The sequence below is a fragment of the Cetorhinus maximus genome, chromosome 10 (genome assembly GCF_964194155.1).
Source record: "Cetorhinus maximus chromosome 10, sCetMax3.hap1.1, whole genome shotgun sequence".
NCBI lineage: Eukaryota > Metazoa > Chordata > Chondrichthyes > Lamniformes > Cetorhinidae > Cetorhinus > Cetorhinus maximus.
In genome coordinates, this window is record NC_135888.1 from 127,435,238 (window position 1) to 127,454,045 (window position 18,808).

The 18,808-nt window shown below is 43.3% G+C and overlaps 1 protein-coding gene across 1 annotated transcript in view; it reads right to left on the reverse strand.

Moving 5' to 3' along the window:
• LOC144686108 (uncharacterized) overlaps nucleotides 1-18,808 on the reverse strand; it is a 114,688-nt gene that overhangs the window by 30,795 nt on the left and 65,085 nt on the right. Inside the window, exons 8-10 of the mRNA XM_078551254.1 lie at nucleotides 14,510-14,779; nucleotides 8,049-8,393; nucleotides 4,185-4,457 (exon numbers count right to left, since the gene is read on the reverse strand). Of these exons, the coding sequence (XP_078407380.1) occupies nucleotides 4,185-4,457; nucleotides 8,049-8,393; nucleotides 14,510-14,779 (888 nt within the window). The remainder of the gene's footprint in view (nucleotides 1-4,184; nucleotides 4,458-8,048; nucleotides 8,394-14,509; nucleotides 14,780-18,808) is intronic.

Below are 18,808 nucleotides of genomic sequence, written 5' to 3' on the forward strand. Positions count from 1 at the left end.
CACGCAGTGCTCTCCAGGCAAATGTCAGTTGGGAGTGTAGCATTGGGACAGGGAAATTGGCTGGGAACTGAATACACTGGCTACTGACCCAGCCTCACTATTAGTTAAACACTGGGCTTTGGTAAAAAGACCATCTGTGCCAAACATGGGCCCCATCAAAGAGATATAAAAAATAAAAAATGGTGGAAATATTCAACAAGCCAGGTAGCAACTGTGGGAGAGAGAAAGAGTTAATGTTCCGGTCTGTGGCTTTCATCAGAACTACGTTCTACATAAGTTCATGAAATATTAACCCTGTTTTTCCAGCATTTTCAGTTTTGTTTTGGATTTCCAACATCCATTGTATTTTGTTCTTTTCCCATCAAAGTGATGTAGTTTCCCTTTGGACTGTTGATGATGAACAATTTGGTCAACTCTCTGCGAGGGATTATCCATAAATGCCTCATACCCATTGTATTGAGCACCTCTGGCCCCCTCAGTTTGTAAACCAGAGACAGAGGTAGTCAGGTTCATCTCAGGGTGGAATGATAGCCAGACTTAAAACATAAAGCACCAAGGGCAAACTTGGGCCAGGTTTAGTGTGTAGGAGGGTTGTTTAGAGTTAATTTGTTTGAGTCAAATAGTCCACACATTGGTTTCGGGCACTATAGTGTGTCCATTATTTTGAACTTATACACAAAGCCAGGTTAAATCGATTGAACTAAGTGAATCTGATCCCAATTCTTATTCTATATGTTCACTCACTGTGAAATAAATCAGTTTAACAATCACCGTTGGCCTTGTCTCAGCAAGGGGTTCTTCTGGGTCACCCTTAAAATGATTAAAGAAGCACACATGTGATGAACTTGAATATCCAGTTCAGGTCACAAGGGGGTCTTATTCTTACACCCTGAGATTATGCAATTAGACATTCTGATATTGAGCAGTATGTGAACAACTAAATCTAGAGCACAGTTGTGAGTTACCAGCTACAATGCACCTCAGAGAATGTCTCAGGAAAGACCTTAATCTTCTAACACTGGCATTGGGTACCTTTAATTTCTTTATATTTCTCTCTTCCAGCATTGACTGGAATGGCATTTGCTTTTTTAATTGATGGATTTTATCATTTTTGATTCATAGATATGAATTGAAATGAATCCAGTGAATTGAAATGAATCCAGTGAATTAACCTGTTTGGTCTGCACTGGAGTGTTGCTTTGGGTTGCATTAGAGTGCTAAAGTTGGAGTTTGGTGAGAGAAGGAGTTCAGTGAAGAGGGAAGGAAGTGATCCTTTCATTTTCTACCTTTCCTCAGAAAGCAGAGCGGTGGCCTTGGTAAGTAGGATCTGGTGAGTATTTCTTCTGTCCTTTATATTCTCTAAACTAGAGGAAGTAAAAGTAAATGGAGTAATTTAAGGCTAAGTCATGGTAGGGCAGCTCAGACAAGTGGAATGCTCCTCTTGTGTGATGTGGGAAGCCAGGGACACTTCCAGTATCCAGGGTGACCACGTATGCAGGAAATATTTTCAGCTGCAGTTAATCGAAATCCGCATTTTGGAGCTGGAACTGTGGCTGGAGTCACTGTGGCGCATCCACAAGGATGAGATCTTTGTGGATAGCATGTACAGTGAGGTGGTCATACCACAAGTAAAGAGTGTACAGGCATAAAGGGAATGGCTGACTGCCGGATAGAGTAAAAACACGAGGCAGGTAGTGCAGGAGACTCCTGGGCCTGTCGCCTTCTCGAACAGGTTTTCCGTTATGGATACCGCTGGGGGAAATGGTTTATCAGGGCAATGCAGCAACAGCCAAGTTCATGGCACCATGAGTGGCTCAGCTGCACAGTGGAAGAGGAAAAAGAGTGGGAGAGCAATAAGGATAGTGGATTCTATTGTAAGGATAAACATTTCTGTGGCCACAGACATGACATCAGGATGGTATGTTGCCTTCCTAGTGCCAGGGTCAAGGATGTTACGGAGCAGCAGCAGGACATTCTGAAGGGGAAGGTGAGCAGCCAGAGGTCGTGGGCCATATTGGTACCAATGACATAGGTTAAAAAGAGGGATGAGGTCCTGAAAGCAGAATACAGGGAGCTAGGAAATAAGTTAAAAAGCAGGACCTCAAAGGTAGTAATCTCAGATTACTCCCAGTGCCACGTGCTAGCGAGATCAGGAATAGGAGAATAGACCAGATGAATGCATGGCTGGAGAGATGGTGTAGGAGGGAGGAATTTAGATTCCTGAGGTGTTGGGACCGATTCTGGGGAAGATGGGATCTGTACAAGTTGGATGGGTTATACATTCCTTCCTGTCACAAAAACACAACAGGAAAAGTGGCCCAACCATGGCTAACAAAAGAAATTAAGGATAGTATTAGATCCAAAGAGGTGTCATATGAAGTTGCTAGAAAAAGTTGCAAACCTGAGGATTGGGAGCAGTTTAGAATTCAGAAATTAATGGGAACGAAAGCCAAAAAATCTCCAGGGTCCGATAATCTACATAGCAAGTTACTAAAGGTGGTGGCCACAGAAATAATGGATTCATTGGTTGTCATCTTCCAAAAATTCTGTAGGTTCTGGAACAGGCCCAGCAGAATGGAGGGTGGCAAATGTCGCCCCAGTATTTAAAAAAAAAGGGCAGGATAAAACAGGGAATTACAGACCGGTTACTTGAACATCAGTAGTAGGGAAAATGTTAGAGTCTATTATAAAGGATGTGATAACAGGGCACTTAGAAAATATCAACGGGATTAGACAAAGTCAGCATGGATTTATGAAAAGGAGATCATGTTTGACAAACCTACTGGAGTTTTTTTGAAGACATAACTAGCAGTATAGATAAGGGAGAACCAGTAGATGTGGTGTATTTAGATTTTCAGAAAGCTTTTGATAAAGTCCCACATATGAGGTTAGTGTGCAAAATTAAAGCACGTGGGACTGAGGTAATATATTGGTATGGATTGAGAATTGGTTAACAGACAGGAAACAGAGACTAGGAATAAAAGGGTCTTCTTTGGAATGGCAGGCGGTGACCAGTGGGGTATTGCCAGGATCAGTGCTTGGGCCCCAGCTATTCACACTATACATCAATGATTTGGATGAGGGAACCAAATGTAATATTTACAAGTTTGCTGATGACACAAAACTAGGTGGGAAAGTGAGTGGTGAGGAGGATGTAAAGAGGCTTCGAGACAATTTAGACAAGTTGAGTGAATGGGCAAATACATGGCAGATGTAGTATAGTGTGCATGAGTGTGAAGTTATCCACTTCAGCAGGAAAAACAAAATGGTAGACTATTATTTAAATGGTGATAGATTGGGAAATGTTGATGTACAAAGGGATCTGGTTATCCTTGTACACCAATCACAGAAAGCAAGCATGTAAGTGCAGCAAGCAATTAAGAAGGCAAATTGTATCTTGGCCTTCATTGCGAGAGGACTTGAGTACAGGAGCAAGGGTGTCTTACAGCAGCACCACAGGGCCCTGGTGAGACCATGCCTGGAGTATTGTATGCAGTTTTGGTCTCCTTACCTAAGAAAGGATATACTTGCTATAGAGGGAGTGCAGCGAATGTTCACCAGGCCGATTCCTGGGATGGCAGGATTGTCGTATAAAGTGAGATTAGGTCGAATAGGCTGTATTCACTGGAGTTCGGAAGCATAAGAGGAGATCTCAATGAAATATATAAAATTCTGACAGGGCTGGACAGACTGGATGAAGGGATGATGTTTCCTCTGGCTGGGGGGTCTAGAACAAGGGGTCACAGTCTCAGGGTATCAGGTAGGCCATTTAAGACTGAGGTGAGGAGAAATGTCTTCACTCAGAGTGTGGTGAACCTGTGGAATTCTCTACCACAGAAGACTGTGGAGGCCAAATTACTGAATGTTTTAAAGAAGGAAATAGATAGATTTCTAGACTCTAAAGGTGTCAAAGGGTATGGGGAGAGAGCAGGAGTATGACGTTGAGATAGAGGATCAGCCATGATCATGTTGAGGTCAGAATGACCTATTTCTGCTCCTATTTTCTATGTTTCTATCAGTTCTCATGTCCCCATTTTATATTTAGACCCATGTTCCAGAGCAAAAACAAGGAACACATTCTGCAGTAAAAGACCACAGTGATGTCTGTGATCACTGTACTTTGTGTGTAATAGTTTTATATCAGTAACTATTTAATATCTACTGCAAGGTAGCTCTGGACTTACCCCAATCCACATCAACTTTTGTGCTTCCAGTGAGAACAATGGAGTTATTTTCCTGCACTTCCCATGTATACAGATTCTGGTTTCCTGCTCCAACATGTCTGACTATCAGATAGACAGTGTTATTCAGATGGATCTCATCAGTGTTCTTCCGCCTGTTCTGCTGAGATGAGCCTCTCTGTTTCCAGTGAAGACTGACTGTATCTGAGAGCCTGGAGATGGTACAACTGAGGGTGATGTCACTGCCCATTACAGGCCTCTGGGAATCGGACTCAACTGTAAAAGCAGATATATGATGAGTATAAAAGCAAAATACTGCGGATGCTGGAAATCTGAAATAAACTTTACATACTGGAAAATCTCAGCAGGTCTGGCAGCATCTGTGGAGAGAAGAGTCACGTGGATTCAGATTGTTAACTCTGTTTCTCTCTCCACAGGTGCTGCCAGATCGGCTGAGTTTTCCCAGCACTTCCTGTTTTATTATAAATGATGGGTGTATATTTGTTCATAGGCTTTCTAAAATATTATATTCAACATTATCTTTTAATCCAAATGGACAATCAGACAAATGCTGACCTGTTGTGTGAAGTGCTGCCAATCAATATTTCCCTTATAATGTTTACTGGCTGCCTCATCTTCCACGTTTACATAGGGTTTTATAATATCTAAAGGGATGTCTTGTGTCACAGTGGGTAGCCTTTGAGCCAGAAGCCCTGAGTTCAAGTCCCACCCGAAGGCTTGACGGCCAAGGAAGGTGCATCCATAGCACAACCAAACAGGTTGAGCATCAATCTGCAAACCCTCCAGACAAACATCAGTGGCAAGGTCAGCCATGTGATGGAATGAATGTTGGAGCTTTGACTGTAGCTCCAAGCTACAATATGCATGTAAAAGTGTGTGCTGCTACAACTCAGACTCTCTGAGTGAACTGTAACACGCCACCACTGCATAAAGGCCAGAAACAGACCTTGTGGCCCAACGAGTGCATTTTTTACTCCACACAAATCTTCTATCTTTCGACATCTAAACGTATCATCATAATCATCTGTTCCCTTCTCCTTCATATGCTTGTCTAGCTTCCCCTTAAACGCAATTATATTATATGCTTCCATCACTCCCTGTGAAGGAAGAATTACACATTCTCAACACTCTTTGTGTAAAGAGGTTTTTTTTCTTCTGAATTCCCAATTGGGTTTCTTGGTGACCATCTTAAATATTGTGCTCATATATGAGTTCATGGTGTTGGGGGTAATACAGTGGCACGGATAGAGGATTGGCTAACTAAGACAAAACAGAGAATCGGAATAAATGGGTTTTTTTCATGTTGGTAAACTGCGACCAGTAGAGTGCCACAGGGATCAGTGCTGGGCCACAACTATTTACAGCTATATGAATGATTTGGATGAAGGGACCATGTATTGTAGCCAAATTTGTTGATACAAAGATAGGTAGGAAAGTAACCTGTGAGGAGGATACAATGGGCAGAATTTTAGTGGCCCCCATCAGTGGGTTTGCAGGTGGCGGGGAGGCATAAAATTACCTGGGTGGCCTTACCGCTACCTACTTGCCAGCCTCCGACCCGTCAAAAATTTTGCAGCGGGGTCCTGTGGGGGTGAGGCCTCTCCTCTCCCTATCTGAGGCCCTTAAGTGGCGAATTACTTTCCTTGTTGCAACCCATGCCAACTATTCATTGTTATATAATTTGTTCCTAGATGTTCTTCTATTTTCTCCTTTCGGAGCAATTCCATGTTTTTTCCAGCATTCATGTTAAGCTGATGGGTCTATAATTCCCGATGTATATTCTGTTCTCCTTATTAAGTATAGGAATTACATGAACTATCCATCAATTCTCTGGCACTATGCCTTTTCCTAGCAAGTTATTAAATATGAGTAGAAATGCCACTACTATCTCTTCCCTAGATTCTTTTAAAATATGCAGATGCAATTCATCTGGGCCAGGTGCTTTATCCTCTTGATTAGCTTATTCAATGCATCCTTTTTTAATTTTAAATGCGCTTATCTCATTACTTATGTCATCACTAAATGTCAAGACTACATGTTCCAGCGCCCTGGTAAACATAGAAGTGAAATAATTATTTAATATTTCTGTCATCTCCCTATTGCTACCCATTGTATTTTCCTACCTATGTTTTAAATGTCCTAATCCAACCTCAGCCTTCCTTTTCTATTGATGTGCCTTTAAAATATTTTACTACTTTATCTGACGTTCCTTGATAATTTAATTTCACTGTTCCTTTTTGTCTTCCGCTGGTTTTTTTGACTTCTCTCCTAATCTTTTTGTATTCTCTCATATTATGCACTGCTCTGCTGTGTTTTAAAAGTATGCCACTTTCCAAACCCCAGCTGTTCCCTTATGTCTTTATTTATCCATGGAGTTGTACTTCACTTTTCACTTCATGTATTTTTCCTGAACTATGTTCAAGGCTGTTTTAAAAGTTTCCCTATGTTGTTTATGCATCAGTGCTGTCAATTTTACATCCCGACTTTATTCCCAGCCCCTCAAAATTAGTTTTTCTCCAATCTATTAATCCGATTTTCATCATACTTTTGCCCTTCCCTCTCACCATCTTAAATCATATTATATTATGATCACTATTATCTAGATGTCCCTCTACTTTTGCTTCTCTTATTTGGTCTGGTTCATTCATTATTACTTGATCCAATAGTGAATATTCCCTTCTTGGGCTTTTTACATATTGGGTTAGAAAGCTGTCCTGTACAAATTGTAGGAACTCCATTCCCTTACCCCCTTTATACAACTCTTAGTTAGAATACCCTGTGATTCTTATTCTATGAGCAGAATTTAACCGGGTGGCCTTAACATTGTCTACCCGCCCACCCCTGGCCCGTCGGAACATTTACAGGGGGTTGGTGGAGGCACAGTTGGGCAGGTGAGGCCATTGGCAGCCCACCCACCCTCGCTTAAATTGAGACCCTTAAGTGGCCAATTACTGGCTACTTAAGGGCCGCTTCCCGCCCAGCCGCAATTTTCAGACCCGCAGGAGGAGGTCAAGGATGGGGTAGGGATGTCCGACAGATTAGCCTACTCGCACCTAGGATGGGTTGGTGGGGGGGGCCTCCATAACTGGACCCCTTCCTGATCAGGATGCCCCTGGGTCTGCACCTCCAAGTGCTCCCTCTCTCACTGGTCTTTCCAACACAAACCCCCATTGCTGCATTCCCCCCATTACCCACCATCACCACCTCTCACAGCCTGATTATCATACTTAAAGTTACAACCTGACTCCTTGGAGCCGGTTAGTCGGCTGTCGACATCCAACCTTCATTAAGGCTGGAAGTGAGCCAGTTGGATGTATGTTTAGGTCAAGATAGTTTCTTTTTTAAAACTTTAATCCCCACCCATCAGAAATCTGCCCACTTTTTTTGGTTAAAATTCTCCATTGGGCCAACTCCATCATATTTACAACACACAGTTCTATCTTTCCACCACCTCTCTTAACCCTCCCATTGCCTCTGTGCTGTTAAGTCATTTGCCTAATATCTTTGGAAAACCATCATCTTCAGCCCTTGTCACAAACTCCAAATTCCATACTGTGGCCACCAGCTCCATTCCCCTCCATGGCCATTGTCCCTGGAATTTTAGGAGGATGTACATGTAGCTGTGAACAACTGCTGATGCTATCAAAATTATTAACCATTAGTGCATCCACTAGTTCTCATGCACAGAAGATTTTTAATGAATTAGCTGCTTTCATTGAGAGTTTCATTCTGGATTGAATGACAGAACTGGATGATCATGACACGATCCTCACATTATGTGTGAATATTTGTGGAATTGTTCACATAAAACCACATTATTGAACATTTCCCAGTCCTTGCCCTTACCTTTGATCCCAAATACTTCAAACTGTTTCAGGATTTTCTTACTGGGCTGTGTCTGGCTCCAGGTAAACAATCCTGCAAGTTCAAAGGTAGGATTTCTCATTCTCACGTTAAGGGTACCCCAGTCCTCACAGATCCTCTGAGAAATGTCTGATATTTTATCGTACTCATCGTTCCATTGTAAAAACCACTGCTGATCTTTGCTGTGAAAAGTTCCTAATTGTTTTGTAGTTTGTTGCACTGAGTGTGGTCTCCATTCCCAGACAATGGAGCCATTTCCAGGATTGTCTGGTCCTTTCAATACAAAGTTCCCCTCCTGATGGAGGAAATAAATATCATTCCGGCTTCCTGCAAGGAAAGATGAAAAACATTTTAAAATCAGATAGCAATCTCCCCAATCAAATCTGTGCAATTATCAAACTATAGAAAATTTGCTTTCAATAATCTATTAGTTACAATGCATTTTAGAATTGACACAGGAGACACATCCCAGTGAGGAATTGTATAGAAGAAAGTCTATAATATTAAACTTATTATATTGTATTATTGTTCCTCGGACATTTTCATACCGTGGCAAAAAATTACATTTATATATCTCTTTTGATGAAAAAAAACTGTTCTTCCCCCTTTGCAAAGAGGAGAGGAATATATATATATAAAAGCATTGAAAGACAAAAAGCAATGGCATGAAAGTTAGGAGATATAGCTAAATGTTCTAAAAATGAATTTAAAGAAGATTTTTTAAAGGATTTTTAAGGAGAATTGGAGATGTGGTGAGATTTGTTTATAATTCCAGATAGTGGCTGAAGATTGAAGACCAAAGGTATTCAGGCAGGTGGTGAGAAATGAAGAGGGAGAGCTTGGTGCCCTCAACATTTACAGGCTTGGTGATCCTATGTCTGCACATGATATCACCAAAGTCTAAAGGAAAAGGAGGGAAATCTATATTTTGAAATACCTAGCTGCCTTTTTCAACTTAGTTTAATTTTTGCATGTATCTAGCTGTTTATGTAATTAGAGCAGAGCAAAGGCACAGAGCTTTAGGTAGATATTCCCACCCTCCATTTGGGTGGGGAGCACATTCTGGAACATTTCATACCATCGCCCAGTTACTAACTATCCCTAAAACTTCACAGTCATGATGGACTGCTGCAAACTCTCCTATTCAAGCACATACCACCTCTTAAGACAAGTTCCCCCCCAACCCCCCCTTTATTGGGGTCTAGGTTAGCAAATGCAAAGTGTTCTCCACAATCTGCACAATCTTCTCCAGCAATCCTAAAAGTAGATGAGGAATAGGCATTTGCTGATCTCTCAAGAGTACGTTCATACTTTGGTTTCTTTTTCAACCCTTCCTTTCAATGCCTGCTATCAGCACATCACTAAATTTGAGGAACCAAGGTGGGAAAATGCATAGATCTCTGGCAACTGGTCACCCACTTTCCAAATGCACAGAGAGATTGTGAAATTTAACATGCTGTCAACACAAAGGCTGGAATTTTTGGGGCCCTTTGAGGATGGACTCGGAGACAGTTGTCAGAAGGAGTTGGCAGAATATCAGGATGGAGGATGTTGGGATGGAAGCCCAACACTTCCTCATCTTTCTGATGTTACTGACAATGGCTAACATGGTGAAAGCACATCACGCATGAACACAGCAGGAAGGTAATTAAGGCAATTAAATAACCAATTGAAATAAATTTTAAGGGGCTCTATGAATGGTGCATGAAAACCATGGGGCTTCGAAGCCTCACCTGGTTAAGAAAAGTGGTGGTAAGCAAGCGTGAGCTCAGTGCAGGCCTCACCTAACAACCATTGTAAGAACCAGTGTGGCAAGGCAGGGAGGGTAAGCAGTGTGGGAGCTGGCAAATGAAAGCATGAAGGGGTGAAAAGGTTCTAGCACCACAGGGGTGTGCCACCTGAGACACTCTGGGCACTGGCATTTGAGCACTAGAAACATTGGGATGGGCAGGATGGAGTCACTTTCGTAAAGGCCCTTGGAAACTGAGAGAAACAACCTACCAAGGGCCTCATTTACCCAGGCTTCAGTGGTCCATGCTGAGGAGGAGGAGGAACAGCAGAGAGGCAGGGAAGTCCAGGCACCAGCAGGAGGAGATCAGCAACCTCCGTGCCAACAGGAGAGCGTACCTCAGGGCATGGCACAGATGGGTGCGTGAACACCCTCCTGAATGCAAAAGAGACTAGCCAGAGATGGTGTGCCATCTGAGGCTCAGCTACCAGCCAATGCCTATGCAGTCGCCAAAGACTGTGCCTCTTCCGGGAGGCCATCACTGATCTGTGTGCCGTGGGAGGTGGGTGCCACCCAATGCCAGTGAATCAGAGGGTCACCGAGGCACTGAACGTTTATACTTCCAGCTCTTCCCAGGGATCCATTGGAGTGATTGGTGAAATCTCATAGATTATGGCTCATCGACACACCAAAGTTATGGCTAATGCCCTGTTTAAGAAGGCTGATGAATATACGTGTGTTTTTACATTGATCTGGGCTGTCGAGCTGAGAGTGCCATTGAATTTGTGGCCATTACTGGATTCCCCAGGTGCAGGGTGTGACCGACTGCATGCATGTGGTTATTAAGGCTCCCACAGACCAACCAGGGACCTTCATTAACAGGAAGACCTTCCATTCACTCGATGTACAGCTTGACTGCTTCCCCATAGAAGGATCCTTCAGGTATGAGCACAATTCGAGGGAAGCAGCATGTGAACAAATTTGTACTTGATGGGGAATCTCCCAACCAGGGCTCACTGACAGAAAGTAAATACATGAATTCTACACTTAGTGTTTTCTTTTGACAGCTAAATGGGGAAAATATTGTCTCCACTTCGTATCCACCCCGGAATCACTCCGTTCAAAACCATAGCATCATGTATTCCTGGAATGGTTACAGCACAGAGGAGGTCATTCAGCCCATCATGTCAATGTTGGCTCTTTACAAGGGAGACTCAGCCAGTGCCACTCGCCTGCCGTTACCCCATAGCCCTGCAAATATTCTCTTTTCAGATGCTTATCCGATTTCCTTTTGAAAGCCATGATTGAATCTGCCTCCAACTCCTAACCCTTCTTCATTGTCCCACTCCTTTCCCCAGCCTTCAATACGACTGCATTTTCCCCACTCCTCTGGTCCTCCAGCACTCTGGCTTCCACTCCCCAACTCCTACCAACATCCCTCTGCTCCATCACTATGGGGATGGGGCTGTGGGTGGGAGGTGGAACTGGGGGCAAAGGAGTTGCTGGCAGGAAAATCTGGACTATTGCGTTATACCTCAGTCCGACCCCAATTTATAGGTTACTATTTCTTACTCTAGTGCTACAGACTTCTCCCAATTCTTTGTGCACCTTGCTTATCCTCCCCCAAGCCAGGTCCAGGATCCAATCCCCCTGCCAAGTTAGTTTAAACCCTCAAAAACAGTACTAGCTAAATGACCTATGAGGCTACTGGCCATGGTTTTATTGAGTTGCAACTTGTCTGCACTGAATAGGGCTTACTGCCCCACAATCCCAATGTCCCAGAAATCTAAAGCATTCCCTCCACACCATCTCTCTAGCCAAACACTCATATGCTCTATCCTCCTATTTTGACACTCATTAGCACATGTGAGTAATCCGGAGATTATTACCTTTGTGGTGCTGTTTACTAGTTTCTTTCCCAACTTCGTAAAATCACCTTTCAGAACATCATCACTCTTTCTACCTATGACATTGGTGCCGATATGGACCACGAACCCTGGCTGTTCACCTGCTCACCTCAGAGAAGCTCCGCAGCTCCTCAGTGACATCATCGACCCTGGTATCAGTGAGGCAACATACCATCCTGGATTCATGCCTGTGACAGCAGAACCACTTTTCTGTTCCCTTAACTATCAAATCCCCTATCACTATTGCTATCCCAATGTTCCTCCTGCTCCCCTGTACAGCTGGGCCACCTATGGTGCTCAGAGGAATGACCACTCTGACTAATTTTCATTACTGAGTACTGGTTAGTGAGTGAGATGTGCTAGAGGAATCCTGCACTATCTGCCTGGCCCTCCTTGACTGCCTGGCATTCAGTTCCTGTCTGCTCACAAGTTGTGGTTTGACCACATCCAGGAGTGTGCTATCCATGCAGCTCTCAAGCTTGCGAATGCACCACAGTGCATTCCCAAAACCCAACTCCCAAAACCCAGAGCTCAAGTTGCTCTAGCTGATAACAATTCCTGCGCATGTGGTTCCCAAGACATGAGAAGCATCCTGGAGTTACCACATGGCACAGAATGTGCATTCCATGTGACTGAAGTGCCTTGCCATGCCTTTATTTATTAGATTACCTAAACTCAAGAGAAACAACTAAAGACCTATATAAAAGAAAACGTAACAGCTAATAATTAATCAGCACCTTGCTTGTGCTGCTGTCACCTTTAGTTTTGCTTAAATCGCTCCCTGATGCTCTCGGTCACTCTACCCTGACGCTTGGCCCCTGAATTCCATCAGGATGGCCACTTTTACCTGTGGATCTCTAGCACTGTTTTCCTTCAGCCTTGCTTTCTCTGTATCACAGATTTTACTTGTTGATCTTCGGCATTGTTTTCCAAGTGAGTTAAGTTATATATATTATCAGAGCCAGTGGTTCTACGGCCTTGAATTGCCTGCTTTTACACTCTTAATGCATTAGCCCCAAGTTAGAATGAGAGTGATGAGGTTCAGATGTTTTCAGAATCAGCTGAGGCAGAGAGAGAAGAAGAGATTCTCTGAGATAAAAACAAAAAGCTAAAAGCTACTGTGGATGCTGGAAATCCAAAACAAAAACAGAATTACCTGGAAAAACTCAGCAGGTCTGGCAGCATCGGTGGAGAAGAAAAGAGCAGACGTTTCGAGTCCTCAGGACCCTTCAACAGAACAGTTCTGTTGAAGGGTCATGAGGACTCGAAACGTCAGCTCTTTTCTTCTCCACCGATGCTGCCAGACCTGCTGAGTTTTTCCAGGTAATTCTGTTTTTGTTAAGAGATTCTCTGAGTCTGAAGAGCGGAGAGTTTCAATTGCATTGTTTGCAGCACAGAATTCCATTTTCCTTTGATCACTTTGGGAATTCTGCCTCAACATTTTGATTCATTGTGGGTCAGAACACTAATGGAAATGAGCCCATATTACTGTTAACAGTAAATATTCGACCTGTCTTAAAGAATTTACCAAAATTGAAGTTTTTTTTTATTCATTAATGGGATGTGGGCGTCACTGGCTAGGCCAGCATTTATTAGCCATCCCTAATTGCCCTTGAGGGCGGTGGTGGCGAGCTGCCTTTTTGAACCATTGCCGTCCATGTGGTATTACAAGGGAGTTCCAGGATTTTGACTCAGTGACAGTGAAGGAACGGTGATACGGTTCCAAGTCAGGATGTTGAATGACTTGGGGGGCATCTTGTAGGTGGTGGAGTTCCCATTCATCTGCTGCCCTCGTCCTTCTAGATGGGGGAGGTCACAGGTTTGGAAGGTGCAGTCGAAAGAGCCTTGGTGAGCTGCAGTGCATCTTGTAGATGGTACACACTGCTGCCACTGTGCCTTGGTGGTGGAGGGCATGAATTTTCAAGGTGGTGGATGGGATGCCAATCAAGCAGGCTGCTTTGTCCTGGATGTTGAGCTTTTTGAGTGTTGTTGGAGCTTCACTAATCCAGGCAAGTGCTCATGCTCCTGACTTGTGCCTTGTAGATGATGGACAGGCATTGGGGGGGTCAGGAAGTGAGGTAGTCACCCCAGAATTCCCAACCTCTGATCTGCTCTTGTAGCCACAGTATTTATATGGCTGGTCCAGTTCAGTTTCTGATCAATAGTAATCCCCTGGATGTTGATAGTGGGCGATTCAGCAATGGTAATGTTATTGAATGTCAAGGGGAGATGGTTGGATTCTCTCTTGTTGGAGATGGTGATTGCCTGGCACTTGTGTGGTGAGAATATTACTTGCCACTTATCAGCCCAAGCCTGAATGCAGTCCAGGTATTGCTGCATGTGGGCACATGCTTCAGTATCTGAAGAGTTGCGAATGGTGCTTAACATTGTGCAATCATTGCAAACATCCCCACTTCTGACCTCACTGTAGGGAAGATAACTATATTGAAGGGAATTGAGAGAGCGAACCTTAGAGAAAACAGTGCTGAAGATCAACAGGTGAAAGCTGTGAGTCAGCAGGAGACTGCAAGGCTGAGGGAAAACAGCTGAGACATATGGGTAAGATATTAACTTATGCAAAACCCATCCACTTACTCAGAGTTAAAATTAAGCCCATATAGACCAGTAAAGTGTGAAGCTTGATCTCAGGCTATTCTGGGTCATCATAATTTTCTGAAACTCTGCACTTTTGTAGAGCCTCATCCATAGGATAAGAAGGAGGGCTTACTTCTTACAACAAGGACAATAAGTGACAAGAATTTTCTATCAAGATTACATGTATAAAAAGCAAATGCTGAGTCACTTACCACTGGGCTCCAGGTAGTACAGCACTAAAAACTGAAACTGGTTTTCAAGAAACAAAACACATATCCACTTCCTGCTGCTTCTGTCAGCTTCCTGAATAATAAGTTTCAACGAGTTATCTTCCTGGTTATGTATATTTAATGCTTTTTCTTCAACAGTTTTCCCATCACTATTGATCCAAACCAGTCTCATTGATTCAGTGACATCAGAGACAGAGCAGGTCAGGGTAACGGTGTCTCCCTCAGTCACTGCATCAGATGGTTCAGCTGTCACTGTGTAAACAAGAAAATAACTTACATTTTAAACACTGACTTGATCATTGAAAACAGCAGCAACATTCTGTCTCCTACCTTTAACTGTGATGAGTTGAATGGTCACCATTTCACGTGGTCCCAGAGAACATTTGTAAACTCCAGCATCTTCAAACAGCACGGGGACAATCCTCACATTGAAATCCATACCATTAAAATTTGTCTCTGTGGGGACCAGTCGATTCCCAAAGTCAGTCCTGTTTACATTGATGGGCTGATATTCCGATGCAGATGCTATTTCTTTCTCCTGATTTGAAGGATGATGTGGCCTCCAGCTCCAAGCAGCAGTGGAGTAAATGTGATAGTTCCTATTGTAATAACTATTGCAAATCAGGTAGAGTTCACTGTGATCTGTGCCTGATCGATGAAGAGTGTAACTCTCACCATAGAAACCTGCAAAAGAGTGACAGAGAACAATGTGTTAGAATTTTACTGTTGCTGAAGTGCAGAGAAAATTAAAAATAATTTGCTGCCACAGTTAGATGATCATCAAAGTTCAGATTATCATAATGTCATTTGATCACGTTTTTGTCAAAGATATGAATTGTTTAAACATTATAAACTTGGGTGAGTATAATACCCATAAGACAACAGGAAATTCTAAAAATGAAACCTTTTTGACTTTTAATATGAAGCCGTCACAGGCCCAATATTCTGAATTTTGGTCAGCAATATTGAGTCCTGCTGGTGGCAGCTGCAGGACATGTTGAATTTTATAAAAGCAAAACACTGCGGAATTTTACACTGGTCCAAGGATGGTTTCCTTCAGGCATTCCTTTCACGTCCAATATGGTCCTTTCAAAATCCTAACTTTCTAACCTTTGGCCCTCTGTTTACCACAATCTTTCTTCAGCAACTGATTTGATCAACTGAACTCTCAACTCTCTCTTTGATATTATTAAAACCAGTGTAAGCACCAGCACAACCAGTGTACTTATATAGCTTATACAACATACAGTACTGGATGAGCATAAACTTCCTCCAGTTAACCATTGATAAAACTAAAGCTACTTTCTTCCCCCACTACAAACTCCATTTCCTAGGCCGTGGCTCCATCCCTCTCCCTAGCAACTGTGCGAGGCTGAAGCAGACTGTTAACTATTTTGGTGTCATGTTTGACCCCAAAATGAACCTCTGACCACATAGCTGTGCTGCCACTAAGACTGTATATTTCCACCTCTGTAACCCATGCACTTCCAGTCCTGCCTCAGCTCCGCTGCTGTTGAACATTATCCATGCTTTTGTTACCTCTAGATTGGCCTTTCCAACACACACCTGGCTGGCTTCACATATTCCACCCTCTAAAGCTGAGGTCATCCAAACCTCACTCACGCAAAGTCCCGCTCAACCATCATCAATAGGTATTGGAGATGTTGGCAGGCTTAAAAGTGGACAAATATCCAGGTCTGGTCCCAGACTGCTGAGGGAGGCAAGGGAGGAGATCGCAGGGGCTCTGATCCAAATTTTTAATTCCTCTCTGGCCACGGGGGAGGTGCCAGAGGACTGGAGAACAGCTAATGTGGTTCCGCTATTTAAGAAGCGTTGTCGAGATAAGCCAGGGAACTACAGGCCAGTGAGTCTCACGTCAGTGGTAGGGAAAATATTGGAGAAAATTTTGAAGGAGAGAATCTATCTCCACTTGGAGGGGCAAGGTTTGATCAGGGATAGTCAGCATGGCTTTGTCAGAGGGAGGTCATGCCTAACAAATTTGATTGAATTTTTTGAGGAGGTGACCAGGTGTGTAGATGAGGGTAATGCAGTTCATGTGGTTTATATGGATTTCAGCAAAGCCTTTGACAAGGTCCCACATGGGAGACTTATAAAGAAGGCAGATGCACATGGGATACAGGGTAATTTGATAAGGTGGATTCAAAATTGGTTTAGTTGTGGGAGACAGAGTGTGATGACAGAAGGATGCTTTAGTGACAGGAAGCCAGTGTCCAGTGGTGTACCACAGGGATCTGTGCTGGGCCCCCTATTATTTGTCATTTATATAAACAACATAGATGACTATGTGGGGGGTAGGATTATTAAGTTTGCGGATGACACAAAGACTGGCCGGGTGGCTAACAGTGAGGTTGAGTGTCTTGGAATACAGGAAGATATAGACAGGATGGTCAAATGGGCAGATAAGTGGCAGATGAAATTTAACCCTGAAAAGTGTGAGGTGATACACTTTGGAAGGAGTAATCTGACAAGGAAGTATTCAATGAACGGCATGACACTAGGAAGTTCTGAGGAACAAAGGGACCTTGGCGTGCGTGTCCTTAGATCTCTGAAGGACGAGGGGCATGTTAGTGGGGTGGTGAAAAAGACATATGGGACACTTGCCTTTATCAATCAAGGCATAGATTACAAAAGTAGGGAGGTCATGTTGGAGATGTATAGAACCTTGGTGAGGCCACAGCTGGAGTACTGTGTGCAGTTCTGGTCGCCACATTATAGGAAGGATGTGATTGCACTGGAGGGGGTGCAGAGGAGATTCACCAGGATATTGCCTGGGATGAAACATTTAAGTTGTGAAGAGAGGTTGGATAGACTTGGGTTGTTTTCATTGGAGCAGAGAAGACTGAGGGCGACCAGATCGAGGTGTACAAGATTATGAGGGGCATGGACAGGGTGGACAGGGAGCAGTTGTTCCCCTCATTTGAAGGGTCGGTCACGAGGGGACATAAGTTCAAGGTGAGGGGCAGGAGGTTTAGGGGGGATGTAAGGAAAAACCTTTTTACCCAGAGGGTGGTGACGGTCTGGAATACACTGCCTGGGAGGGTGGTGGAGGCGGGTTGCCTCACATCCTTTAAAAAGTACCTGGATGAGCACTTGGCACATCACAACATTCAAGGCTATGAGCCAAGTGCTGGTAAATGGGATTAGGTAGGTAGGTCAGATGTTTCTCACGTGTCGATGCAGGCCTCTTCTGCATTGTAAGATTCTGTGATTCTGTGAATAGTCATTTGGTAGTTTAGAACTTGAGTATTGCTGAAAAAAGAAACATGTTGAAGCTTTTTGTCATGCACTCATCAGGGCACATCACAAGAATACCAATATAACAGGAAAACAACAATTTATAGTGTATGCGAAGAGAGTGCCGATTGGTTGGCAAGTGCACCTGTTTCAGCTAAACAACATAAGTGATAGCTATTCGCTGGCTCATTCCTCAGGGCAATGCCTTGTTCAATCAGGGTCAAGCTGCGTGGTTTAATTTTCAAACAATGCTTGGCAGTTAATTGTCAGTCACCATCACTGGTGCATTCCCCATGACAACACCTCTACCAATCAGAGTCCATTTGCCAACCACTCAGCACTCTTTCACATACAATATAAATTGTTGTTTTCCCCTTATATTGGTATTCTTGCGAAGTGTTCCTGATGAGTGCAAGATGAGAAACTTTGCCATATCTCTTTTTTCAGCAATACTCAATCATCACCCCTGTGCTCAGAGATCTATAATCCTCCCGGTCAAGCGACACATCAATTTTAAAATTCTCATTCTTGTTTTCAAATTCCTCCATGGCCTGGCTCCTCCCTATCTTTGCAATCTCTTCTAGCCACACAACCCTCCAAAATATCTATGCTCATCTAATTTTGGCCTCTTGAGTACATCTTTCTTTGGATAAGGGGACCAAAATTGTTCACAGTATTCTAGGTATGGTCTAACTAGTGCCTTGTAGAGTTTTAGCAAGATTTCCCTATGTTTATACTCCATTACCTTTGAAATAAAGGCCAACATTCAATTTGCCTTCCCTATTACCTGTTGAACTTGTATGTTAGCTTTTTGGGATTCATGCACAAGGACTCCCAAATCTCTCTCTGCTGCAGCCTTCTGCAGTCTTTCTCCATTTAAATAATATTCAGCTCCTCTATTCTTCCTGCAAAAGCCTTGCATTTTCCCACATTATATTCCAGCAGCCAAGTTTTTGCCCATTCATTTAACCTGCCTATATCTCTCTGCAGACTCCTTGTGTCATCCTCACCACTTGCCTTCCCACC